The 27,563-nt window shown below is 42.9% G+C and overlaps 1 protein-coding gene across 3 annotated transcripts; it reads right to left on the bottom strand.

The window, feature by feature from the left end:
• Positions 1-6,303: 6,303 nt before the first annotated feature.
• On the bottom strand, positions 6,304-26,873 carry Trim69 (tripartite motif-containing 69). Of its 3 annotated transcripts, none has more exons than NM_001013160.1 (7): positions 26,814-26,873; positions 17,195-17,671; positions 15,164-15,259; positions 12,206-12,439; positions 10,975-10,997; positions 10,766-10,890; positions 6,304-6,895 (listed from the first exon to the last, which is right to left on the bottom strand). In NM_001013160.1, exons 1-7 carry the CDS (start codon positions 26,817-26,819, stop codon positions 6,357-6,359), a joined length of 1,500 nt encoding a protein of 499 aa, NP_001013178.1. In that variant the 5' UTR covers positions 26,820-26,873; the 3' UTR covers positions 6,304-6,356. The 3 variants fall into 3 exon arrangements, with proteins under 3 accessions (NP_001013178.1, XP_006234918.2, XP_038960903.1); XM_006234856.5 differs by lacking the exon at positions 26,814-26,873 and adding an exon at positions 23,231-26,773; XM_039104975.2 differs by lacking the exons at positions 6,304-6,895; positions 10,766-10,890; positions 10,975-10,997; positions 12,206-12,439; positions 26,814-26,873 and adding exons at positions 14,886-15,061; positions 23,231-26,786.
• Positions 26,874-27,563: the final 690 nt, after the last annotated feature.

Here is a 27,563-nt window from a genome sequence, read left to right as displayed (position 1 = left end):
AGGCTCCTGGGCGGGGCTTAGAGATGAGACCGCTGATTGGTCCAAAGCTAAGCTTGATGATTGGTTCTTAAGGGGAAAGGGCGGGAAAGGCCTCAGGAAGCAGACAACAGGATGCTGAGAGAATAGCTGCAGAGGACAAAGGTAGCAGGACCTGGTGAGTTTTAAACCCTGAGTAATAACTATATATATAACTTTTAAAGACAGTTTCATATAATATAGGTTGGCTCGAACCTCCGTATTTGGTAGCATGCTGATGTAACTACCAGGCTGGCCTACTAAGCAAGAAGAGGGTAATGAACAGGAGTCACAGGTCATCGTGAGCCGTCATGTGAGTGCTGGAAACCGAACCTGGATCCTTTGACAGAGTAGTCAGTGCTCTTAAACCCTGAGGTATCTTTCCAATCCTTAGAATTATTTTTAAATGTAGTGATGGTATCATTTTGCTTGTACTTATTTTGACAGGAGTGTGCACGCTCGTGCGGGCACGCATGAGCACACACACACACACACACACACACACACACACACACACACACACACACACACACACACACACAGAGGAGGTGAGTCAGAGGGAGGAGCTGATTTTACTTGGTGAGTTCCAGGGATTGTACTCAGGTGGTCAGGATTGGTGGAAAGAGCTTTCTACCCGTTGAACCATCTTATCCCTCCTCTCTATCATATTCTTTTGGTTATTTTGAGACAGTCTTGTCTATCTGATCTTGAACTTCAACTAAATGTGGCTTTGTATTTCTGGTTCTCCTGCCAATCCCATCAAAGTGCTGTGATCAAGGCCTTTGTCACTATGTTCAGTTTATGTATTGTTGAGGATAGAAGAGTGGAGTCAACAGAAAACACACCCAAATGCCAGTCTGTGCACCGGACGCTATCCTTGGAGGTCTCTAGCGGGGCCTGGCAGGAGCATTCAAGCTAAGGGGAAAAGCAGGGAGGGATAAGTGCATCTGGCACCTGTTGCTCCGGTGCTGCTGCTGCCGCCCCAGCCTCTGCTGCTGCTCCAAGACTACACTGGCTGCACTGAGCTGAGCTGAGCTGAGCTGGTGGCGGGCTGGTTATCAAGCTGAGGTGCAGAAGAACTTTTAGCAGCAAAAGCTTCAGGAGATGGTTCTCTTTCCAGGAAGTGTTACAGCTGCTCTCAGGTGATGGCATCTCTCTCACGCACACATGCCTTTACTCCTTCTGGATAGGATCTTATATACAGGGGGTGAGTTGGGTTCTGAGAGCAGGTGCTTCCTGTTGGTTTGGCCTGAGATGTTAGGGATGCCTCATTTACATGTGGAGGGGCTTCTCTGTGACTGATGGTCACAAGTCTCTCTGGTGGGGGCTGTGGCTAATTGTGTCTACAGGAGCCTGGTGTTGGAAGCAGGTGAAGCTCCTACAGCCCATTTAGGTCCCAGGGCTTCCAACCCAGCTCTTCTTTACCAGGTTTCCTCTCACGGTCCACCGCTCCACACCCAGACACCAAATTCTTGGCAAAGATTTTATTACCCAAGAAGGGACTGTGTGGTGGTGGTGGGTGCCTCTGGATTGGGCAAAGACAGCATCCGGTGTCGTTGCAGGAGCAACTTTTAAGGAGAAGAGGGGAAATCTGTACGAGGAGGAGTTGACAAGGACCTCCTGATTAGACATTTTAGTGTAGCCAAAGTACAAATTTTGGTAGCTGGACCCTGGTGGTCAGGCTCAGGAATGAGTCATGCATAAGGAAGACTCGGTGGCTAGTTTTAGGAATGTAGACGTGCCTAACTAAGGGAATCCAATGGTTTTGCAAGGGAGAAGGAAGGCAAGATTTCCTGGCACCATGTTTGCCGTGCTTGGCTTGTTAGAGGCCTTCCCCCAAGGTTTTGTGTTTGCTAGGCAAGCACCACCAGCTAAGTTACCACCTCCAGCCTGTGGTCTTAAGTTCTTAAACTAAAACACTGGCCAGACGGGACTGTAACTCATTGGCAGAGTGCAGTGCAAGGCCTGGGCTTGTTTTCCAGGATTGTAAAGCAGATGAGTAAGTAAGGAGGGGAAGCACAAGGAAGGAAGGAGAAGAATGAGGCTAGGAAGTCCCTCTTAAACCGAGGGTGACAGGTTTTTTGAGATGTTATTTCTCTTGCTCAGTCTAACCTAATCTCAGATTTCAGGATAGTATTCTGTACAGAGGGTTGTTCGAATTTTCTTGTTTCTGAGTCTTCATATGATTTATAGGTTCGCCTTAGATCTGCGATCCTCCGCTTCGACCCCCAAATGTGAATATGACATATCAGTTCCCAGATAAAAGACACACAACCTTTATATTTATAGTAAGCCTTAAAGGCACCAGGGCTGCGGGACAGGCATCTACTCTCTATGCTGTTATGTCTACTTCCCCGCCAGTAACCCCGAGTTATAACTTTCCATGTTCCATCTAAGCAGCTCTTGACACCAATTGGGCAGCCCTCATGGCCGTGTTTTCATGACTCACCTACCCCATGGTGTCTCCTCTCTCCACCTTCTCTTCTCCCCTTGTTGATGTCTCTCCTTAGACCCCCAACCCCGGGGAACTGAAATCCCACCTACCTGTCTTCTTCACAGCTATAGGCATCTTATTCACCAATGAGGGATAACTTGGGGGCAAGATTCCATAGCATCACTTGAGTCTGTTTGAGAATCTCCTCATCCCTGGGGGTAACTAGGGCCAGCATTTAGCATTGCAACACAGAGCAACAGACCAAAGCTCAGCAGTACATACTAATAGATTTTAAAATTTGCAAATATGTGTGATTTCCTAATTCTAAATATAGTTGTTTATGGCTTTGCTGCATTAAAATACTGGTCTGTTTGATCAGATCTTTTGAAATTTGTTAGCATTTTCTATATACTGGAAGTATATGGCCTGTAAGGTTATATCTTTAAAAAAGAATGCCCTAAAGCAATCTGATGTTCTAGAATACAGTATTCTGTCTGTTTATTGGGTCAAATTACTCATAGTGTGTGATTCTCTGTCAGGTAGCAGGAACCCCATGTACAAATGTTGTGGATGTGCAATTAATTCTTATATGTCTTAAATTTTTGTGTGTTATAATTAGACACATACAAACTCATACTTGTTATTTTTTATTTGTTTGAACCAGTGAGCACTTAAATATGAGAGGCAAACAATCTCAAGACACACAGAACACCAGAGAATGCTTTTGGCTCCAGGCAAAGGGTTTTTTTAAATTGAGACATAGCGTTGAGCATGACAGAAGAAAAAAAAATACATCAGTTTGACTCTATTAAATTTCTCCTCATCAAAGTCACCATAATTAGAGTGAATATACACAAAATGGGGAAGGTATCTGAAGGACAGAGGATTAATATCCAGAATATATAAGCAGCCTTATGAGACATTAAGGGAGAAATGATCCAATCAGAAAATTTAGCAAATACTTCAATAGACTTTTCGGTAAAAGACCCACAAATGACCAGCAAACCCACGAAAAGATGCCTAATCATATACTAGTTAGGGAAAAGCAAATTAAATCCACAAGATACCATTATGTGTTGACCTTATTAATAACAAGTGGGTTGGCAAAGGGCAGAGTCATGGAAATTCCTACTGCCCTCCTAGTGAGATTGTACATCCTGTACTATGGCTTTGAGAAACAATTCAGCCTTAACTGAAGTAATGTCACCAAATGTTTATCAGATACACACTTCGGGAAACTCTTACTCCCGTGCACACAGAGAATGTTTGTGGCAACTTAGTTGCTAGTAGCAATGATAACAAAAAGGAAAAATAAAAACAATCACTGTACACTGGGTATTTAAATTGCTGTCTCTCTTTACAAGTTTTTAAATTATCTTTATTTCTTTTTTTTTTTTGGAGCTGGGGACTGAATCCAGCGCTTTGTGCTTGCTAGGCAAGCGCTCTACCACTGAGCTAAATCCCCAACCCCAAATTACCTTTATTTCTTAATTTGAGGGATGACACGGTTTGTATGTGGAGGTCAGAGGACAACTTCAAGGAGTCGGTTCTCCTTCCATGTGCGTCCTAAGGATCGAACTCAGGTCATCAGGCATGGCAGTAACTGACTTTCCCCTCTAGTTATCCCGAATTACTTCATTTTTACACCAGGTGGATGCTAGAAGCCAATGGTACTCGACCCTACATATACTATAGTGCTTTCCACCCCTGTAGGTATATAGCTATGGCAGAATTTAACTTATAAATGAGGTAAGACATTGACAATTAATAAATTAGAACAATTCCAAGAATATATTGAGCACAAGTTAATGTGTTTTCCCTTAGCCACATCGACAGAGTTAGTATATACATTGTGGATATGCAGCTCTATCCTGAGTGGGAGAAGCTGGAAGACATAAGATTTTATCATACTACTCAGAAATGCAGATTTTATTTAATTATTTATGCAATGCTGGGGAGTGAACCAGAGCCTCAGACATGAGAAGCAAGCGTTCTGCCACCGAGTTGCACCCTCAGCGCTCAGAACAATTTTAAATGACTGAACCATTTACGTCTGGGGTTTCTCATGATATTTTCAGACTATAGTTGACCGTCGTAACTGTGAAATATGAAACCGTGAATAAGGAAAGGAATACATCATCGAACACTGTAATTTTGAATTTTCGAAAAGCCCAGGAAGAAAAACAACACCATATCATTTATTTTCAAGTTCAAAAGAAGTGGTCAAATGAAAATATATAATTTAGGAATCTTTGAATTTTCAAAATAGAAATGAAATATGCATGTATAAAAACATCTATAGTTTCTGTCTTTAGAAGAGTTTTTATGTAAAACATACTGCTATCTACTTATTTGTTATGGGTGTGTGTGTGTCTGAGTGTGCACACCATGTGTGTTCAGGACCAGAGGAAGGCAGAAGAAAACATCAGATCCCCTGAAACTGAAATGACAGATGGTTGTAAGAAGCTGCGTGGGTTCTGAGAATTGAACCTGGGTCCTCTGTAAGAGCAGGAAATGCCATTAACCACTGAGCCACCTCTCCAGAGGAGTAAATACATGAAGACTGAAAGAGGCGCACAAGAGCCTCCAGTGTTATGTTTGGGCTCTCAAGCTTATCTGTTATTTAATTAGTAACTTTATTGTCATTCTCAGAAAACCTGGACCTATCTGTCACCTGCCTTTATTATTATGCATTTTTGATGTTTTCTTAAATAATTAAGAAAGGTATGTTTGTTGATAGGGGACAATACCAAGCAAAGTTCCAGGCTCAAAATGAGTTCTCACAACCATTTGATTGACGTGAGGTCCTTAGAAGACACAGGAAGGGGCTGTACTAATGGCCCAGTGGTCAGGGCATTCACTGCTCTTTCAGAGGACCCATGTTTGCTTCCAGCAGCCACATCAGGCAAGCTCACAACCATCTATAACTCCAGCTCTCGGGGACGCAGCATCCTCTTTGGCACTCCACAGGCATCATCCGTGTGGCAGGCACATGCTCGGATACATATGTGTGCACGGGCGTCGTGCTAGTTACTGAAATCATGTTGTAAGTGCACACATTGTATAGAAAGACGGGTTTAGCAAGGGAGTTTCAAGGAGAGGAAATAGGGCCATTTCACTGAGAGTACTGTGGGTATTGAGAACTGTGGACCTCAGAAGAAGGGACAGGCTGAAGAATGAACATACTGAGGAAAGTGGGGTCAAAGTGCTGTTTATTAAATACAGGCAGGACTGGTGAAAAGGGACAGAGTCAAATGCAGATAGAAATATGGGTGTGTTTTAATATAGGAGAAATAGGTACCACTTATGAATAAAGCAGGAGGAAGGAACTGAAAGGAGGGAAAGGAGCCTGAGATTTAATAGGCCAAAAAACATGTTGGGAGGATTGCAGGAAGACAAGATGATGAGCTAATTCGGGCCATTTTCCACTTTAGGTCGCCGGAGCAAATTTTCAAATTTAAAGCAACATGTTGTAGAAAACTGACAAGGTGGAATTTTATAATTAAATCCCAGCTCTGGGGGAAAAAAGATAATTCAACAGGAGTAAGAGCGCGGATGTGAAAATCCATCCTCTTAAAATCATGCTGGCAGCCAGTGAGGAAGACCTTTCAGGCCCAATCGAAGAGGGTTCCTAACATCACAGAATCACCTCGCACTTTGCTCCAGAAACAAGACATGAGGACTACACTCTGGGTACTCTTGTGTCTTAGAAGACCTCAGAGAAGCAGAATGTTATCTTGAATGGCTCCAGCAAAATCTGTGTGGGAAACTGAATTGTAAGTCGGTTTGTGAATCCTGCTTCCATTATTTCAGAGTTCTCCATAGATTGGAAAGAGAGTCCAGTGAAATTGGTGAACTATTTCAATACTTTAATAACGCCCTGAATTTATACAATAGTATAACTTAATCACTGTGGATGTACGATGTGCAATGGCTCTTTATTCTCCCCACCGTCATTAAGGCAGGGGCACAAGTAGGGGAAAAGTTTCTCCAGGAAAACACTAGTGAAGGTGTAAAGATGGGTCATGTTCGTAGCATTGTAGAAGGACACCTGCCCTCCCTCATAATCCAGGTACACACCCACCCTTCTGAGATCACCTAGGTTCAGACTGCATGAGGGCAGATCCAGGGCCTTTAGATCCGTTTGGTTCCTTAGTCTTAGAAGCCAGAATCCTTGCTCTGGAGTCAGAGGGCAGCTCCCCTTCCGAATGATAGACTCTCTGACGATTCCAATCGTCCATTTTGTCTTCTTTGCCACTTCTATTTCCCAGTACCATTTCCCAGAGGTGAAGCCTTTTGAGCCTAGCACAGCCACACTTGAATCAAACCTCTCTGGGTCATCAGGCATTACCTGTTTAACATCACCGTGGCACACACTGGTCCGGCTATTGGATAGCACCAGATTTGGATGAGCTGTTTTAGGATCCAGAGTTAGTTGAGATGGGCCTGGTTAGAAAATGAGATAGCAGGGAAGAGGAGAGGTGAATGCAATGTCCCACAGTAAGAAATACCACCATAGTGCTTTTCTTTCCCCATATGCACAAACCCTTAGCCAGGAAGGTTCTTGTATTCTTTCTCTCTTTCTTCTTCCTTCCTTCCTTTCTTTCTTTTTTAAAGATTTATTTATTTATTATATATAAGTACACTGTAGCTGTCTTCAAACACAGCAGAAGAGGGCATCAGATCCCATTACAGATGGTTGTGAGCCACCATGTGAATGCTGGGATTTGAACTCAGGACCTCTGGAAGAGCAGTCAGTGCTCTTAACCTCTGAGCCATCTCTCCAGCCCTCTCACATACTTTCTGTTGCTTGGTGTCCATTTTGCTATTTCCAGACATTTTTATCTTTAGGATAAAATCAGACTTTTCTCTGAAGTAACTTATGTTCTACTGAAGGAAAAATATAAATAATGTGAACCTTTACTAATACCAAAAGTATAAAAATTAGGTGAGGGTGCCCTAGGAAATCTTCCTAAGGAGAGTGTCTAAAGAGAGTGTCTCAGTTGGGATATTAACATATATGAGATGTTCACTTTGGGTACGCAGAGAAAGCAAAGGTAGATTAAATACAGGTGGTTGCTTGTGTATGAATGACTATCTGTTAGAGCTTGGTAAGAGGTACCTGGTAGAGATTGTGTTTGGTTTAGCATGCAGTGAGACATTGAAGCAGTGGTATCTGCCACTGCGCTTCAGAATTTAGTCCACAAATTATGTGCTTACCAGCCTGGGACAAGATAATACAGACACTGAGAGCAAGCATTAGAAATGTTTATGGAGATCTAACAAAGTAACTTTATGACAGTTGAATCTGGTAATTATAAAACCAGGCTTGGCTAGAGAGACAGCTCAGTGATTTAGAGCACTGACTGCTCTTCCAGAGGTCCTGAGTTCAAATTCCAGCATTCATATGGTGGCTCACAACCATCTGTAATGAGATCTGATGGCCTCTTCTGGTGTGTTTGAAGACAGCTACAGTGTACTTATATAATAAAAAATACATCTTTAAAAAAGATCTCCCCACACCTTTAATCCCAGCTCTCAGGAGGCAAAGGCAGGTGGATCTCTGAGTTTGAGGACAGCCTGGTCTACAGAGCAAGTCACAGTACAGCACTGTCTCAAAAATCTAAATAAGTAATTAAATAAATGAGATAAAACCAGGCTTATATTTTGTAAACAACCTTTAATTTCACATTTGAAAGTAATTAATTTATATTGTAGTCTACAATAATAGAATTCCATAACAGATGGATATTTTTTTAATATGTAGAAGCTAAGGAAGTTTGCTTCATATAAACAGAATAGGGTAGAATGATATTGAATAACAGGTACCAAAGTACAATGAGATAGATATTAATTTCAGAGTTTAATATCCCAATATGGTAATTGTAATCTGCAATAATTTATTATATATTATATGTACATATATGTTCCAGTGGTTTGGTTTGGTTTTGTTGGCAGTGCTGAACCCAGGGCTTTATACATGTTAAGCCAGCACTCTATTACTGAGCTACAGCCACAGATTCTTTTTAATTTATTTATTTTATATGAGTCCACTGTAGTTGTCTTCAGAGCCACCAGAAGAGGACATCAGATCCCCATTACAGATGGTTGTGAGCCATCATGTGGTTGCTGGGAATTGAACTCAGGACCTCTGGAAGAACAGTCAGTGCTCTTAACTGCTGAGCCATCTCTCCAGCCCCATAGGTTTTATTATATATTTTTATACAACTAAAAGAGCTCAAAAAGTGATAAATGTTTGAGGAGATATAAATTCTGTTTACTATGGTTTAATTTTTATATGTTGCATACGTGCATTGGATATCATATTGTATCCTATAAATATATACAAAAATGTGTCAATTAAAATTCAGTTGGAGCAGTAGTACACACCTGTAATTCTGGTACTCAGTAGGTTGAAGCAGAAAGATCCTAAGTTCAAGGCCGGCCTGAGCAATATAATGAGATCCTGATTTTGCTGTTGCTGTTGCTGTGGCTGCTGTTTAATGTTTTAAGTCAGGTAAATGCCTATAATCCTAACACTTTGAAGGTATAAACAACAGGATTAGGGGCTCAAGATCACTTCTGGCTACGTAAGCACTCTTGGCCAGCCTGGGCTACATGAGATTCTATATCCAAAACAAACAAACAGACAAACAAACAAAAGAAACCGTCCAAAAAGTAACTTGTGGCTGGAAAGATGGCTCAGAGCTTAAGAGCACGTAGTACTTCTTCTTGCTCTGTTTCTAGCACCCATATCAGACAACTTACAACTGCCCATATCTCCAGAACCAGGGGAACGAGTACCTTTTTCTGGCCTCTGTTGAAAGCCGCACTTAGGGAAACCAACTTATACACAGGCACACTGTTTTGTCCTGTCTTGTTTTGTTTCTTTAAATCCTTTTTAACAAGCATGGCTAATAAAGGATTGTCCACTTATAATTTAATGTTAAAGCAATCAACAAAAGTATGGTCAAAAGATTAAATATATCTTAGGAATGGCCAAGAAGCACGTGGAGAGGCTTTCAACCACTTGAGGAAGAAAAAGCATCGATAGTTTCTTATAAAATTAAATGGCATATCTTCAACCCCACAGATCCACACAACCCTATTTATAATATCCCTGAAGTGTGATCTAAAAGCTCATCAGCCTGGAGAATAGATAAACACATTATGATATATTCATTAAACAAATTATTGCTACGTGCAACAAAGGTGAATCAAAGGAAGCACCGTGCTTTGTACAGGAGTCGAGACGCACAATACAGTAATGTGTGATCTACATTAAATCAAACATTTGCAAAGATGTATCAAAAGTGAAATAAAGCAGATTAGCCAGCAGGAGGGACTGGAGCTACACAGAAAGAACTAACTGTAAAGAGACTTGTGGAAACTTTGAAGTGTGTGTGTGTGGGCGTGTGTGTGTGTGTACAGGTATGCCCATACATGTGCATGTGGAGGTCAGAGGTCTACTTTAAGTATCTTCCTCATCATTCTGTATCTTAGTTTTTGAACAGGTTTCTTGCTGAATCTGGAATTCACGCAAGACTGTCCAGCCTGCAGGTCTTGTCAGAGCTATGTTTTCCTACAACCTCATCCCTAGTGCTGGAGCTACAGTCGTATGCCACCATGCCTGGCTTTTTACATAGGCACTAAGGATTCAAACTCGGGTCCTTGTGTTTGCTCAGTGCTAAGCCAACTCTCCAACCCCCATCTATATCCTGATCACAGAGATATTTCCATGTTTGTCAAAACTCAGCATGTACACTGGGAATATTTAGGTAAAATAGGCAGATTCTGCCCTATTGATTATACTTCAGTTTCTTTCAGTGTTAGTCACCTGAAAAATGTAACAGGGATATATTTACGATTTTAACTAGGTTAATAACAAACAATAATATTATCTATACAAATTTTGTAAAAGCTATCTAAATTCTTATTTTATACACATCTTATCTAGACTATTATTTCTTTTTCTTGAAATAATACCACTTGTGTTATTTTGTCCTGTTCAGACCTTTGATATTTGCAAGAATTCATATAGCTGATGTAGCAAAACAGGATAAAATTGTGACTACTTCCACACCTTATAGATCAAACAAAATCATAGGCTGAGGAGTAATTCTAATATCAGACTTTTATATGTTATTAGTTCAAAGACACATATTCTTAAATCATAGCAGCAGGAGAAAAAGAAAAAAATTTTGTGACCAAACTCTACCCAACTCTGTCTCCTTCCTGTCTCAAACTAAAAAACCCTGGTCACAGATGAAATATAGATTATGGGCCATAGGAATCAATAGCTCATCCCCACTGTACCTGGAGAGAGAATGGACTGCATTTCCCTCCAGATGGTATACTGGATAGGACCTTTGAAGCGACCTAGGCTCAGCTTTTTGGAGATAAGCTGTCTGGGTACAAGTGTCTTCATTCCTTTCTCCATGCTGTAAGGAACACACAAATAGTTTATTTTGAGACATCCTCCAGTGGTGGAAGGAGGGGATAGAGTACCATGGAGAAACACTTACTTCTCTAGGAGCTTTGTGATGTCCTAAAAGAGAAAAGAAGAAACAGAGAAGTCAGATGCCTGCTCATCATCTCTAGAAATCTCTCTGGTTATACTGGTAACCATCCAGGTTTGATCATCAATATTGGCTTCCTTTAGAGAGGGTCCCCAGTCCATCACCAACAACAGTTTTCATTCTCTACAGGCTTTGCTAATTAGCATCCCAGTCTAACCCTTGATAAACTGACCTCTCATTTGCTAACCTTCTGATTTTCTATACTTCCAACTCTCATAGGAAACAAGAGAAGAGCTAGGAAGCCCACAGTTAAGGTCAACTTATTAAAAAGTGAGTGCTTCCAAATACTCCAACAAGAAAAGATCAGGAGCGATCCCAGGGCCAAGGGTAACCAAACTTCTGAGTGCTGATGTGATCACCAATGCTGCTATAAAAGTCAGACTTCAGGCAGCAAAGTTTGACAAAAAGCTTTTTCGATAGCTCAGTTTATAATTTCAGCAAGACCAAAACTCAACAAATACTATAAGAGACTTATTTTTGAAAAATAAATCTTCTATGTTCTTTATGGGAAAGTAAGAAAACACTGATTCATGTAGCAAAACTGTACTATTGTGTTTCATAGGAAGATGAAAGTAAAGCTTCCACTGAACAAAGTAAAAGCCGCTACTTATCTCCCACGGAACCTAAAAAGCACTCCAGTTAGTTGGGTTGGGTTGGGTTGGGTTGGGTTGTATTGGATTGGGTTGGGTTGGGTTGGGTTGGGTTGTATTGGGTTGGGTTGGGTTGGGTTGGGTTGTATTGGGTTGGGTTGGGTTGGGTTGTATTGGGTTGGGTTGGGTTGGGTTGGGTTGTATTGGGTTGGGTTGGGTTGGGTTGGGTTGGGTTGGGTTGGGTTGGGTTGTATTGGGTTGGGTTGGGTTGGGTTGTATTGGGTTGTATTGGGTTGGGTTGGGTTGTATTGGGTTGGGTTGGGTTGGGTTGGGTTGGGTTGGGTTGGGTTGGGTTGTATTGGGTTGGGTTGGGTTGTATTGGGTTGGGTTGGGTTGGGTTGGGTTGGGTTGGGTTGTATTGGGTTGGGTTGGGTTGGGTTGGGTTGGGTTGGATAGGGCAGGATATGGTTGGAGTGGGTTGAGCTTGGTTAAGATTTGCTTTCCTTCCATCACTACCCACCCCCCATTCCCAGTTTCTCTTTCCTCCTTCCAAGTATACCCATAATCAATTGTGTTCAGAATCTCACTGTGAGGAAGTCGAAGGAGTTCTGCTGTTCCATCCGTGCCTGAATGTTCGCCAGCATGTCTTTGGCAAGGAGACACTGCTCCTGAATCTGGTTCAGATTCGCATCCATCTCCTCATTCAAGACTTTCCCCTCATCCCGGAGATCATTGAGAATGTCCTTTTCTTTGTTGTGCAGAAACTGATGCAGCTTTAGAAACTCCAAGGAAAGGTTTTGTTGCAGTTGTATCTTGTTGTCCTGGAAACCTCCATAATCATCACCACGATTACTACTGAGACTAGCATTTGGGGATGGGCTTACACCACACCACATACCTTGGGCAATTCCACACAAATGGCTGCTTACCATCAACATTCAGTTCTACCAAATAAAGCTCTTTGGGGGGCTTGTTCCTTCTTTCCCAACTAGTTTAATGGTGTAGGACGGTTGGTTTTGTTTTCAGTGCTTGGATGATAACCTGTGCTCTAATAAATAATGTTGTGGAGTCCATCAAACATCCTAAAATGAATACTAACAGTACTTTCCTAGACTGGCAAATCAGTATCTACTGAAGAATGCTCTTAGACCAGGGAGACCTATCCTTTAAAAATCAAAACTACTCCTTTTGCCAAGACCACATAAAAGAAACAGTACATAAAAAAAAAAAAAGAAACAGTACATGAGTACATGATGAACAATGTACAAAGCACTAAAATTGAAAGTTGCTGCACTTGCAGTGTGTGTGTGTGTGTATGTGTGTGTGTGTGTGTGTGTGTGTGTGTGTGTGTGTGTGTTCATGCGTGCACGCACACAGCTTCTTTCCTGGTGAACAATCTATATCCTGGTTTCTTGGCTCCTCATTTTCTATGTTTCCAATGACTTATAGCTTTTACCACTCATTTTCAACAACATATGGAATTTCATCATTCCCAGAAAATGTATCATTTCCGAAATGACTTTGTGTTCCAAGTTCACTTGCTCCCTGCTGCAGCACTGTTGGATCTCAGTGAACATTTGTGTTCATCCTGGGCATGGTGGTGCCTGGCTCTAATCCCAGCACTCAGAGAATCAGGCAGGCATGATCTGTATGAGTCTGTGGCTAGCCTGGTCTACAAAGTAAGTTCCAGGGCTGCCAGAGCTACCTGGAGAGACAGACCCTGTTTCAAGAAACTAATCAATTCATCAACATCGACTCTCTCTGTTTTATCCATAAGTGTCTGTCTTCACGGCTTGTCTTACATGGCTTAGATTCCATGGACAACCATTACTGCACCCTTAAGGTAGCCTTACCTCCATCGTTCTCTCAACCCACGTACTTCCAGTTTCCCTTTCTCATGATTTCCCAGTCTAACAAGCTTTAAATGTTAAAAATCAGTTGGTGTTCTATCCTAGGCTCACTGCACACTTCCCAGGCAATATCCATCCAGCTGCAGCTTTTGATCCTCCAGCTTTCTCCAGCTTTTGAACTCCAGACTTCTAAACCCAAATGCTGCCTGATATCACTGTTCACTCCTCATATTCAATCAGTCATCGCGTCTATAGAATTTCCTCCCTACACCACATGTTCTTGTTTATCTCTGTATAGTATCAAGTACCTTTGCGCTTGGCATGCTGCCCTGCAAGTTTTCGAACCATATGGTCCTGCTGTTGTCTCTCTAAGCCATTTTCCACACGGCCATCAGATACTTTCAAAACGAAATGAAACTGTGGAGTGCTTACAAATCTTTATTTTTCACGTCACGGGACCAAGTTAAAAGCACTTCATTTTTTCCATACAAGGATCTGCATGACTGGGTCGTTTCTGCCTCCTAGTGTTACCTTGCCTGGTGTGCTCTGGCTTTATTGGACTTGTTCTAACATCCTGTTTCCAGACTTTTCCCTCTCCCTTCAACACTCTTCTCCAGGACCCCTCTCTCATATTCATCCTACAGTCCTCAAAAAAAAAATTTTTTTTTACAGTGAATCTTATGTGTCCCAGGCTAGCCTAAAATTAGAAATGTAGTCAAAGATGCCTTGAACTTCTGATCCTCCTTTTACCTTCTGAGTGCTGGAATTATAGGTGTGTGCCATCATGCCCAGTTTATGTGATACCAGCTCTAAAGCTCAGGGCCTCATGCATGCTAGGCAAGTACTCTGCCGACTGAGTACATCTGTAGCTCAAGGGACTTTTTCAGGTTCTCCTCTTGGATTTCTCTTCATTGCTGAGTTTTCCTATGGTACTAGTAGCTGTTCCTATGGTACTAGTCGCTGTTGTTATTTTATTAGTGTTGGTGGCATCATTTAATACCTGTCTCCCACGCTTGGATTCTAGGGTGGGAATGAATCTTAGTGACCCATTCAATAAGTATGTGTTGAATGTGCAAATATTGACTATAGCAGGTGAACTAGGAAATTGAACAAAATTATCTGGATGCATGAGGAACTCCATCTGTCTTTCTTTTCCTGAGGATATATATTTTTCCAGATACTTAGAGTAATTAATGAAGGACCAGAACTTCCAATTTAGCTCCCAGCCTAGAGACTGGTTTACCTAATTTTTACTATTAGTGCTTTTTTTTTTTTTTGGTGCTCCTGTGAAGTCTATAGTGGGCAGGCATGTATAAGCAACAGCTCTGTGAACTTTGGAAACAGTTTAGAAAGATAAATCAGATGGGAGGATATAATATGAGAACCCAGGTTCAGTGGTACCTGGTTATAAACCAAGTTTTACTGGTAAAGTCTTTATTTTGCCATAGATGAAGGGGAAGACCAAGCAGACATCAATCCCACAATGTTCACCTAGCGACTGGACCATCTAAAGGCTCAGCATGTTAGAACAAAAGGTAATCTCTTCAAGTGATCAACTATTGGGAACCTTTTCCACCATATATTTCTTCCAACCTGTAGTGAAATAGCATTAATAGCCCAGGTACCATTTAGTATATCCATATAGCTGGAGTTACAGGAAGGGCATATTCCAGCAATACTTCATAAGCCCCTCACCTTGTAAGCAGCAATAGCATCTTTTTGCATTGTTCTGAGAGACTGAAGCTCCTTCAGGGTTGTCTGAAGTTGGCTCTGATAGATAGCAAGCTCCTCCTGCAAATATCAAATAGAATTAACCCAGAGCAACTCGGAAAATAAAAACATAAAGCACACCCTGGGGCTGGGGAGATGGCTCCGCAGTAAAGTGCCTGCCACACAAACCTGAGTACAGGGCTGGGCATAGCGGTTTACCCTTCTGTTCAGTGCTGGGGACACGGTGGGGACACAGAGACAGAGCTTTGGAACTTGCTGGCCAGATTACTGGTCTAGCCTAATCTGTAATCCCAGGTTTTTGTCAGAAGTCCTGTCTCAAAAAGAAAAAAAGAGAAAAGGTAGGCAAGTACTTGAGAAACACCCTAGGATTTTCCAGTGGCCTCTACGTGCATGTACACTCATACCTATAACAGAGATATCTGTGGGACAGGGCAGGGCCTGTGTGAACAACAGCACAGGAGGTAGGTGTGGGCAGGGCAGGCTAAACAAATGACAAGATGGGGAGTCCAGTCCTGGCTCCAGAAGAGATTCTGCCAGGGGATAGAAGACACCAGTGTTTGTTTGAACAGAGAAATTTTAACATAAGGAACTATTGCGTTTCAGGTTAGCTTATTGCTGGGATGGGTAAGAAGGCTCTGTGGGTGAGGGCACTCACTGCTAAGCTTATCATCCTGTGTTCAGTCTCCAGAACCTACACTGTGGGAGGAAAGAACCTGTCATGCCCACATACCTGTGGTAGGGCAGTGGGCAGGACAGCTACAAAGACACAGTGTGTTGGGAAATAAATAAGCTTCGAGGTGTCCCTTCTTTGGTGGTTTGGCCCCTATAGACTTGTACATTTAAATGCTTGGCACATAGGGAGTGGCCGTATTAGGAAGTATGGCCTTGTTGGAATAGGTGTGGGCTTGTTGGAGGAAGTGTGTCACTGTGAAGGCAGGCTTTGAAGTCTCATCTATGCTCAAGCCATGCCCAGTGGGACAATCTCTCCTTGCTGTCTGAAGATCAAGATGGAGAACTCTCAGCTCTTCCGTTACTGTGTCTGCCTGGACACTGCCATGCTTCCTCCATTATCATGATAATGGGCTGAACCTCTGAACCTGTAAGCCAGCCTCTATTAAATGCTTTCCTTTATAAGAGCTGCCTTGGTCATGGTGCCTCTTCACAGCAGTAAACCCCAAACTAAGTGTCTCCTACTCTCTGGAGTTCTCTCATATTTTCTTTAAGAAGTCCGTATCCTCTCACGTATGCTCTTGCTATAAACTATCTTTCCTTTCCACTGTGTCATACTCCTGTCCATCGAGAATTGTGGCCAGGGCTGAGGATGTAGCTCAATAGCACGATGCTTGTTTTGTGTGGACCACACCCTGAGTTCAGTCCCCAGCACCACTGAAACTAAAGCAGTCAGCAAACTAAGACACAGAAGCAGGTAAGTTCTGCCATCCTGTCGGGGGGGCGGGGGGGGGCTATGGCAACTCTGCAGTTCCACCCTGGCTGTGCTGTTTACCCACTGGAACGCTTCTGTTTACCTTCCGCCTTTCCAAATGGATCCCAGTTCTAGTCCCACATGTTCTCTTCATTGTGTATCCCCTGACCATCTCAGAAATCCTCAACACTCAGGAGTCACAAATGTGACAGCTTTAGCTCTCGGTAGCGTGTTCTCATGTCTCAGGAAATCACAAACGTGACAGCTTTAGCTCTCGGTAGCGTGTTCTCATGTGCTCTGTCTATTGTTGTGCTCAGTTGACACTCTGATAACAGGAACACTAGCCTATCTGTTCATGGTTTACCCAGTGTGACTGAAGGGGTCAGCCATGGCTCCTTTACAGCTCCTCTCCTGTGCAGCATCTCTAGAGAAATAACTTTCCAAGGTAGATTGTATTTCTGAGGACTCTGAGCTTTCCTCATTATTTAAAAAAGGGGACTAGGTCAGAAGAAAGAAGAAACCCTCTAAAAGAATTTTCCTAAGGAATTCCATAAGGCCCAAGGCTCACACACCGTAAAGAAACGGACGGCTTCAGAGATTTGCAGGAAATCCTTAGACTGGCCCATGGACAGCCGGGCATCCTTGCACTGAAAGCAGATCATTTTCCCGTCTGGCTTACTGAACAGTTTCAGGTTCTCGCCGTGCTCTGGGCACTGGGGATGGCCCTTGAGCAGGGGTAGCCTCTTAATCTTCTCCACCAGCTTCTCCAGCACCAGGTTGAACGTGCAGTTGCTGTACTGACACAGCATCTTACACTCGGGGCAGAACGTCTCCTTCGCCTGCATCTTCCAGTAGTTTTGAATACAGGCTTGACAGAAGTTGTGGCCGCAGGTGAGCATCAGCGGGTCTCGGAACCAGTCGTTACACAGCGGGCAGTGCAGCTCTGTGGTAATATCCTGTATCACCACTTTGGAGGGTAAGTGGGTGCTCGGATCACTCACTTCAACATAGTTGCCTGGATCAAAGTTGGAGGGGGGCCTAGAAGATACCTTTGGGAAAGAATAAAAGTAATTAAAGTTCTCTTACTGACCAGTTCAGTACACAAGAAATATAGACTCCACTCCTAAAGGGGCCGAGAATCGATCCAGCTAAAGCGCCATGATCACTTCTTTGAAAATAATGCAATGGAGGCTGGAGAGATGGCTCAGCAGTTAAGGGGACCCATAGTCAGTTTCCAGCACCCACATCAATTGCCTCAAAATGGCCGGTGACTCATGTTTCAGAAAACCCAACCCCCTTTTCTGGCCTTCACAGGAACTGCACTCATTTGGACAAACGCACATACACATCATTTAAAATAAGTACAATAAAATAAAAATTAAATTAAAAAAGAAACCAATACAGTGAATTTAATGTTTCCCAACATCATAGTCTGTGGCACTATTTTAAGTTTTAATACAGACTGAAAGCGGGAGAAGAAAATAATCAATCAAAGATACATATTTTGTTCTACATTCTTCTCTTTACTGATCTTCTCCAGTTATGCACTGAAAGGTTTACTTCGAGTTCCTGTTTCATTGGTTACTTTTACCTTCTGTAGCACACATACCTAGAAATGCAGTGCCTGGGGCATCCTGGACACACATTTATGGTTCCATTGACGTCAGACTACACACTATTCTCAGATATACGGGGAACATTCTCTAAGACAGACCATATGTTAAGTCACAAAACAAACCCCAGTGCTTTTGAAAGGATTAAGGTCATGTGAAGTGTGTGGTGGTAGTTTGAATGAGAACGGCCCCAGGTTCATAGATTTGATCACGGGGGATTAGGAGGAGCGGCCCTGCTGGAGAAAGTGTGTCACTGGGGTTGGGCTCTGAGGTTTCAGGGACCCAAGCCAGGCTGCCTGCAGATCCGGATAGAGAACTCTCAGCCACCCCTCTCACACCTTATCTGCCTGCGTGCTGCCATGCTTCCTGCCACGACAAAAATGGACCAAACCTCTCAATGTAAGCCAGCCCCAGTTAAGTGCTTTACTTTGTAAGGGTTGTCATGGAAATGACAACTTCTCACAGCAATATAACAATGGCTACGACAGTGCCTTCTCAGACACTGCAGAATGGAACTAGAAAGCAAAACAAGCAAAATGGGGAACCCACAAATCTGTAAGAATTGAACAACGTGCTCTTAATCACCCAGTGGGTCAAAGAAGTAAAGTCATAAAACACTTTTAGGTAAATGAATTAAAAAATGCAGCGTACCAAACCTTGCAGTGCTGCGCTTGGGTCCCTGAAGTGTGTCCCTGTGAACTCTGACATGGAACACTGATGTTTGCCTAACACAGACACGCCCTTGGCTCAGTCCCTAGGGCCAACAGCATCAACACGAAGAAAAAGAGCTCTGTGCCCAACATGTGCCTGTACCTCCAGCTACCTGAGATCTGGGACAAAAGGATTACTTAAGCCTGGGGATTTTAGCCCCACGTGAACAACATGAAAGGATCCAGCCTGTGAGCTCTCAAATGGGCTCGGAACACAAGTCAGTGATGTGCGCAGCATGCCTCAGACCCTGGGTTTGATCCTTCAGCACCGTAAGAGTAAGTCAGTGAGTAAATACACAAACACAACACATAACCTAACTTTCCCTTACAGATCAAGTGGGAAAGCACAAACTAAACAAACCACATCCAAAGCTAGCAGAGGGAAGAAAACAGTGGAAGTGAGAGCCACGGAGAACAGTAGAACCAACAAGACCCAAAGTGCAGTTTGCTGGCTTTGACAGCATGAGGGTGTATGTCGGTAATATCACATTTAGGATGCTGAGGCAAGAACGTTGCCCATAGCTAGTCTGTGCCTAAAAAATAAAAGTAATGCTCTCAGTGGGTAGAGAATCTACAAAATTGATTAGTTAAATTATAAAAGAAGAAATCACTAAGATTTGAAATGGTTTTATTACAAGTCTCACATAAATAAAAATCTTATGACACTACTATACACAATTGTATCTAGGTTACAAACAGAGATGGTTCTAGAAACATGTTAACGACTAAAACCGACTCAAGAAGACATAGGAAACCTGAACATCTCTATAACAAGTAAATACATTTTTTAAATAATAAATTTAAAACTTCAACAAAGTAAAACCCAGGACCTTGGTTAATTCTATCAAATAGTTAACAGATTACTACTAATCCTTCTCAAATTCACCCAGAAAATAGAGTGGTACTTGTTGACCCTTTATATGAAGTTAGCGTTCTCCTGATAATGAAGCTAGGTAAGTAAGAAAACAGACTAAGAAGGGAGGTGACTAGCGGCCACCAGTGAGTGGCACCACACCACTGCAGGCTATCGTCTAATCTGGGCCTAGTGTGACCTGACCCTCAGAGACCTGAGGCTTAGCCTAGGCAACCTCATCTGCTCTGAGGTGAAATAGCCCTTCAAGTGCTGCCTTGCTTGAGTCACATGATCAGGTGAGGAAGGCTTTTACCCTAAACTCTTTGCAAGGCCTAGTTTTTTCAGGAGCAGCTTAAGTGCCTTTTAGGCTTTCCTGGAAACAAGATGTTGTCTCTCCAAAGCCAAAGGCTCTGACTGGCTCCAGTGTTTCCATCCGACAGTGACTGTCAGGGGTTACACATAGTAGGTAATACACAGTGAGAAACCTGGCAAAACAGGAATTCAGCTCTTTAGTTTCTGAGATTTTTTGGTAATGTGTATTTAATGTGTATGTATGTTTGTCCTCCTTTATCTATGTACACTTCACGTATTCAGGAACCCAAGGGGGCACAGGACCTCCTGGAACTGCAGTTTACAAGCAGCATTGAACCACTTATATGGGCAGGTCCTCTGCAAGAGCAGTAAATCCTCTTAATCCAGGAGCTATCTCTCCAGCACCGGAACATCAACTCTTAATAGAAACCATTGCCGTGATTAAGAGAAGCCAAGTGGTAGTGTCACATGTCTTTAGTCCCAGCACTCAGGAGGCAGAGGCAGGTGGATCTCTGAGTTCCAGGTCAGCCTGGTCTACAGGTGAGTTCCAGGACAGCCAGGGATACACAGGAGGACTAACTGATGGCAGAACCATAGATGTTGCTTGGGCTGGATGGCCCATGCCTATAGTCATAGCTATCAGGAGGTAGCTAACAGGAGGACCAGTTGTTAGTCACTGTCACCATTGGCTATATATGAGTTCCAGACCAGACAACTACACAGATCCCCGCATTGTATATAGCTGGCCTGGAATGTAACTGGTCACTATGTAGACCAACTAGTCCAACTTACCTGGTGAGGCCCTGTCTTAAAAATAAACAGGTAATGGAGAAATAGCTCAGTAGTTGAGAATACTTGCTACTTTGCAGAGGACCTGGATTTGTTTCCCAGAACATACATAGTGGCTCACAATCCTATGTAACTTTATTAGCAGATCTACTGCCCTCTTCTAACCTGTGTGGGCATCAGGTGTGTGCATAGAACACATACATGTGTGCAGGCAAATATTCATACACATAAGATTTAAATATTTTAAAAATAAAGAATAGGGCTGGAGAGATGGCTCAGTGGTTAAGAGCACTGACTACTCTCCCAGAGGTCCTGAGTTCAATTCCCAACAACCACATGGTGGCTCACAGCCATCTGTATTGGGATCCGATGCCCTCTTCTGGTGTGCCTGAAGACATCGACAGTGGACTCACATACATAAAATAAATAAATAACTCTTTTTTTAAAAAAAGTAAAATAAAAAATAAAGCTGGGTGAGGTGGTCCAGGCCTTTAGTTCACCAGTTGGAGGCAGAGACAGGCAGATCTTTGAGTTCAGGGCCAGTCTGGTCCACAGAAGTGATTCCAGATTAACCAGGATTACAACAGAGAAACCTTGTCTCAGGAAAAAAAAAAAGCAAAACAAAACAAGACCAAAATAAAATATAAAGAAAGAAAAACTAGGGGCTGGGGATTTAGCTCAGTGGTAGAGCGCTTACCTAGGAAGCGCAAGGCCCTGGGTTCGGTCCCCAGCTCCGAAAAAAAGAACCAAAAAAAAAAAAAAAAAAAAAGAAAGAAAAACTATTTTTAGTTTAGTTTCCCTTTTACAACATAAAAGCCAGATTACATAAAGGAAGAAATAATTTGAAAATTCTAGTACTTTTAGGGCCTAGAGTCTAAAATAAAAGAATTCTCACAACACAAACAAAAAAGATTAACAGCTATTTTTTAATGGACAGATAACCTGAATGGGCCTTCGTCCAACAAAGACGGACAGGCGGTCAGTACCTGAGGAAGAGTCTAATACCTTTAGTCATTAGGGAAATTCACCTGAGACTTCTGAGTGTATTATTCTCACTGTATCTCACAACGAAATATGACTTCACACTCGAATTGGTACAACTTTAAAAGGCACATGCTGGAGGCAGGAGAGCGGGCTCAGAGGTTAAAAGCACTTGCTGCTTTCCCAGAGGGCTTGAGTTCCTTCTCAGCATCCACGTGGCTGCTCGCAACCATGTAAAAACTCCAGTTCCAGGGGCCTCATGCCCTCTTCCGGCTCCAGTGGTGCCAGTCACACATGAGGTGCACAGACAAATGTACAAGCAAAACATCCACACACATTTTATAAAGCACATTGCTAATGAGACTGTAAAATAGTATAGCTATTTTTACAAAAATGGAAAACATTTTTGTACTTCCTCAAAAAGTTAAACATAGGTGGTGTTAGCACACTCCTTTAATCCTAGTAACCAGGAGGCAGAGGCAGGAGGATCTCTGTGAGTTAGAGGCCAGCTTGGTCTACAAAGTGAGTTCCTAGATAGCCAAATAGAGCTATATAGTGAGACCCTGTCTCAAAAAACAAACAAACAAACAAAAAAAAAGCAAAAATTAGAAACAAACCACCACAACAAAACCTATGGGCTGAAGAAATGTCTCAGTTAAGAGCTTGCTGTGTAAGAATACAGACCTGAGTTCAGATTTCCCACAGCAACATAAAAAACCAAGTGTGACTATGTCTTCCTGTAACCTCAGTGTTGGCAAGGCGGGGACATCTGTGGGGCTTGCTGGCCACTAGGCTAGCCAGAAAGCAGTGGGAAACCCCCATCTCAGGGAATAAGGCAGAGGGCGATGGAAGGCAACCAAACCTCCCCATCCACACTTATGCGTATGTATACTCGCATACATGAGCATATCCCACATTCATACACACTGTATCATTACGGTGGACTGGGAGTGTTGCTCAGTGGTTAGGGTACTTGCCTAGAATTAGTAAGAGCCTGGGTTCAATCGCCAGCACCACAAAATAATCCCAGAACAGATAAACAAGCCCATACCAAAGATCACATGTTTTATGGTTTTGTTTATATAAAATATCCAACTTAGGTAAATACATAAGAGACATCTAGGGCACATGGGAGAAGGAAAGGTGGGAGTGACTGCCTAGAGGAAAAGAGATTTCCTCTGGGGATGACAACATTTTAGGAAGAGGTGACTGTCGTGCATTGCAAATACACTAAATGCTACTGGGGTGGGCACTGTAAAATAATTTGTTACATGAATGACCTCTGATTCCAAAGCCTGAATTTGTATCGTGAACAAGAATGCTGCACTGTATGCTACACAAGGCTATTACCTGATAAAGAGCCACCAAAGTTGTTTCAGTCGCAGCAGCCGTGGAACTGCTGTTCATAAGCACCCAGGGCCCGCTTGCCCTAGCTCCGGCCTTCCACTGTGTTAACCCCAGCCTCCGGACTGGGGTTAAACCGGACAGGAGCCACCATGCTGTGCTTTCAGTTTCTTTTCCGGAAACACCCACTGGGCGCAGATGGGCGGGCATTGGAGAGCCTTGCTGTCCTCCCATTCCCTTATTCATGCTCTCCAGGACCACGCGGCTCTCTTTCTTTGCTCTGAAAAACTTTATCCCTTTCTTATTTTATAATTGCCACTAACTTTTCCTTTGTGTGTATTGGGAGGGATGGGGGTGCTGGTGCTGGAAGAACTTTAGGTGTCATCCTCAGGAATACAGTCCACCTTCTTTGAACAGCATGTCATTGTCCTGGAGCTCACCAGTTAGGCAAGGATTTTGTGCACTGAGCCCTCCCTCCACCCCAGTTTCCTTGTTTCTTCAGATATGAGTGAGGGAGGTGAGTTCTTCCCCAGTGGGCTATTTAGAAAAGACTTACACGAACAAGGAGGCAGGTCTGTAATTGAGGTTTACATATTTTTGTTTGTTTGTTTGTTTTTCTTTTTTTTTTTCGGAGCTGGGGACCGAACCCAGGGCCTTGTGCTTGCTAGGCAAGCGCTTTACCACTGAGCTAAATCTCCAACCCCTACATTTTTTTTTTTGAAACAATGTGCACATAAGCTCTCCCCACTAGGATCAGTGTCTCATCCACTCCACCTCCCCACCAGGTGGATTCTGCCTTCTTCCACCTTGCACCTTTGTGACTGGGGATCTAGGAAGGCAACTTTTCTGTTCTCATGGTCGTTTGTTGTTGCCTCGTAGGATGAAGCACTTCCTTTGGAAAATGGTGTCACTCTGTCTTTATGCAAGGTTTGCATCCCTTGTCCCTCACACATTTTGTTTGGCCTTTACTGTATTTTGTAGTCTTTCCTAAGCTGGTACCGGAGCTTCTTAAAGTCGTAAAGGGGTTGTCTGGCATTTTGCTTTTTGTTTTTCCTGTCTTTTTCATTCTCCTTGAGTTGTTTGTTTGGGACAGGGTCTCAAATTATTGCCCAGGCTCCCCTCACACTCAGAAGCTTCCTGCCTGTTCCCTCCAAGTGCTACGGTTACAGGCATTTGCCAGCACTCGTGGGTCGCACCTCACAGTTTTGATTACAAAGAAAGAGAGGTTCTTTTGAAGGGGAAACCATTGCTTTTATTATTTCTCCATTCAAAAACAAAAACTTAATTTTTCACTAGCATTTTTCCAACATTTCTATACATTGAGGGAAAGATATGCATGTGTGTGTACACATGTATATGTGTTTAGGAGAGAGTTGTGGTGAGGCGGGGTGGATTTCAGCGTACTACACCACCTTGACAAGACAAGTAATGAAAGCAGGACATCCAACATCCTTCTCCTAGCCTCTGTGTGAGCACACACACGTATGCACCTGGACACTCACACGTGTCTGTATGATCATACTCTCTGTGGGGCCATTTCTCAAAGAATATGTATGAATTGAGTTTCTTTGCAGCCCATAGGAAAGGAGACTCAAAGCCAATGTTTATATACAAAATAAACAATTCTATGTCATTCTTTGTAGAGTTGACTTTTTAAATTACGATTTATGTTCAACATCTACCAAATGTGTTAGTTTACGATAACTGCCGTCCCCACAGTTTATGCTACAGGGTCAGGCCTGCCCATGCCAGGTGGCTTCCACTTCCTTTCTCAGACCACAGACTTCTGAGTCATTTCTCAGGCTGTCCAGCAACTGCTACCTAATGCAAAAGATGACTACACAAACCAGAGTCTCTCATGAATCTGAAAACAAACTACAGGAACAACTGCTGAAGATCACCGTGACACAGTGTAGAACACAAGAAGTCATTAAAGAAACATAGTGAGATGGAGGCCAGTCTGGTCCACATATCAAATTCTAAGACAGCAAGAGCTGAGAGAGAGAGACCCTGTCAGAAGGAAGGAAGGAAGGAAGGAAGGAAGGAAGGAAGGAAGGACAGCAGAAGCAGGATCTGGCATATACATTTTAAACAAGAAGCAAAAGAAATGGAGAGGTGGCAGGTAGAGTCAGTTCATTGACAGAGTTACAAAGAACAGGGCTGGAAAGACTGCTCCATGGTTAAGAGCACTTACTGCTACCTTAGAAGACTAGAATTCAGATCCCAGAACTCACAAATCCCTGTAATTCCAGCTCCAAGGGATCAAAATCTTCTGTTCTCCATGGACAGTCACACACACACTCTAAAAAAGCAATTATAGCCTAGTGGTGGTGGCGAACACCTTTAATACCAGCACTCAGGAAGCAGAGGTAGGCAGATCTCTATGAGTTCAAGCCCATCCTGGTCTACAGATCAAATTCCAGGACAGCCAGAGCTACACAGCAAAACTTTGTCTTAAAAAACAGCAGCACAACAATTATAGAGAAAACAAGCATTAACTACTTCAGTGTCCTTTGATTCATTGTGTATCCTTATGCCTAACACATAACCTCGCTGTGGCGTGTCTGAACCTTTGTCCCTTAAGCATGCTCTTGGTCTCTACACTCCTGAGATTCTATCCTTGCCCTGATTGCACTATTACCCTGGTTTTTGTTTTGTTTATTGTGTTTTGGTTTTTTGCCATGAGTAATTTTCATTCCTCTTTCTATCCTCAGTATCTTCTCTGGCCTTCTTCTAGCTCTATACTCTCTTCTTAACAAGTGAGTGACTTCATGACTTCATGTTCAGCCTCTATCTACATAAGTAAATCCTAAATCTGTACCTCAACCACTCAGCATTAATTTATTTGCATATAACATATATATTTATTTATGTGAGTCCACTGTCACTATCCTCAGACACATCAGAAGAGGGCATCAGATCCCATTACAGATGGTCGTGAGCCATCATGTGGTAGCTGGGATTTGAACTCAGGACCTTTGGAAGAGCAGTCAGTGCTCTTAACCACTGAGCCATCGCTCCAGCCCCTTTAGTTTTAAGGTGTTTATTTAAAACGTTTAACTGGGCTGGTGAGATGGCTGACAGGTAAAGACGCTTGCCTCTAAGCCAGACGACCCAAATTCAGTCCCTGAATCCACATAGTGGAAGAAGTAAGCCCACTCCTGCAGATTGTCCTCTGACTTCCACACATGTGCACATCCACACACGTACACAAAATAATTTTTAAATGTAATTTTAAAAAACGTTTAACTGTACCTCTGTTGTAAATATAACATACCAATACCTATAGTATGAAAAACTGTTATAACTAATAATTTTTCATCTAAAGATAATAAAGTTATATTAATAAAGAGGTAAGCTTTTGTATGATGTTTATCTTAATTATTTTCAAAAAGTTATGGTGGACTTTCTTACTTTCTTACCCACATCTCTAATTTCTGTTTATCCAGAGGCATAGAGAGAGTATAGAAGGTAAAGGCTGTATGTTAAATATCTCCTTGATTTCTCTTCTTGATCCACAGTCAATACCCCATTCCTGTTTTCCACCCTGTGTCTGGGAGACTTGCTGGGTTCTTAGAGAATAACTTACCTCCATGAAGCTGGGTCATCAGGCCACCAGGGGGCAGAGTCAGGCAACTTGGCTTCGCTCAGTGAGCCCAGGATGGCAGCAGACCAAGAGTTCTGGGCCTGTTAGTATGCTAGCAACGGACTCAGAGCCCATGAGAGGAGGAGGAGGAGGAAGAGAGTTCAGGAGCTGGAGAAGACAGGCAAGACCAAAGAGAGAGATCGGGCAGGTTCCGTGACAGTTTGTCAGTTGCTTTGATCATATTCGCTTAAGAGATAGACAAGCTCTGACTGAATTGGAATGGCCTGCCGACCCCTTTTATTAGTTTATTTGGGATGGGGTTCTTTTAAATTTCAGGTGGTAATCTAATTTTTTAATGTTTAATCTTGTGTGTGTGAGTATGCATGCTCACACTCGTGTGCATATGTGTCACATGTGGAGGTGCCCACAATGGCCACAGAGTTGGATCAAATTCCCTGCAGCTGGAGTTACAAGTAGTAAACTACCTGGTGTAGGTGCTGGGAGCCAAACTGGTCCTCTGCAAGCACCATAAATGCTCTTAATGGCTGAGCCATCTCTCCAGCCCTGGTAATATAATTTTAAGATGTGCAGATCTCACTTCCAGTTAGGCTGCTTGAGGAAAGGGGAAACAAACAGCAACATCAGCTGTACGCCTGACCCTAGAGGCAGGGCTTACTCCTAGCCGGACCGGCCATCTCCAGACACCGAGGCTTTCGTGGGCAGCCGTTTCGCTCTCACTGGCCTCTTGGCATC

This window comes from Rattus norvegicus, chromosome 3 (genome assembly GCF_036323735.1).
Source record: "Rattus norvegicus strain BN/NHsdMcwi chromosome 3, GRCr8, whole genome shotgun sequence".
Lineage (NCBI taxonomy): Eukaryota > Metazoa > Chordata > Mammalia > Rodentia > Muridae > Rattus > Rattus norvegicus.
Note: the sequence above shows the minus strand (reverse complement) of the source record. Positions and strands in the feature narration are given on the sequence as shown.

Coding starts and splice junctions, on each gene's coding strand:
- Trim69 (XM_006234856.5), bottom strand. CDS start 23,470: ATGAATAAGGGAATGGGAGGACAGCAAGGCTCTCCAATGCCCGCCCAT. Junction 17,672..23,230: donor CTTTGGTGGCTCTTTATCAG/GTAATAGCCTTG, acceptor TCTTTCCCAAAG/GTATCTTCTAGGCCCCCCTC. Junction 6,896..10,765: donor GCAGTCCATTCTCTCTCCAG/GTACAGTGGGGA, acceptor TTTTCTAACCAG/GCCCATCTCAACTAACTCTG.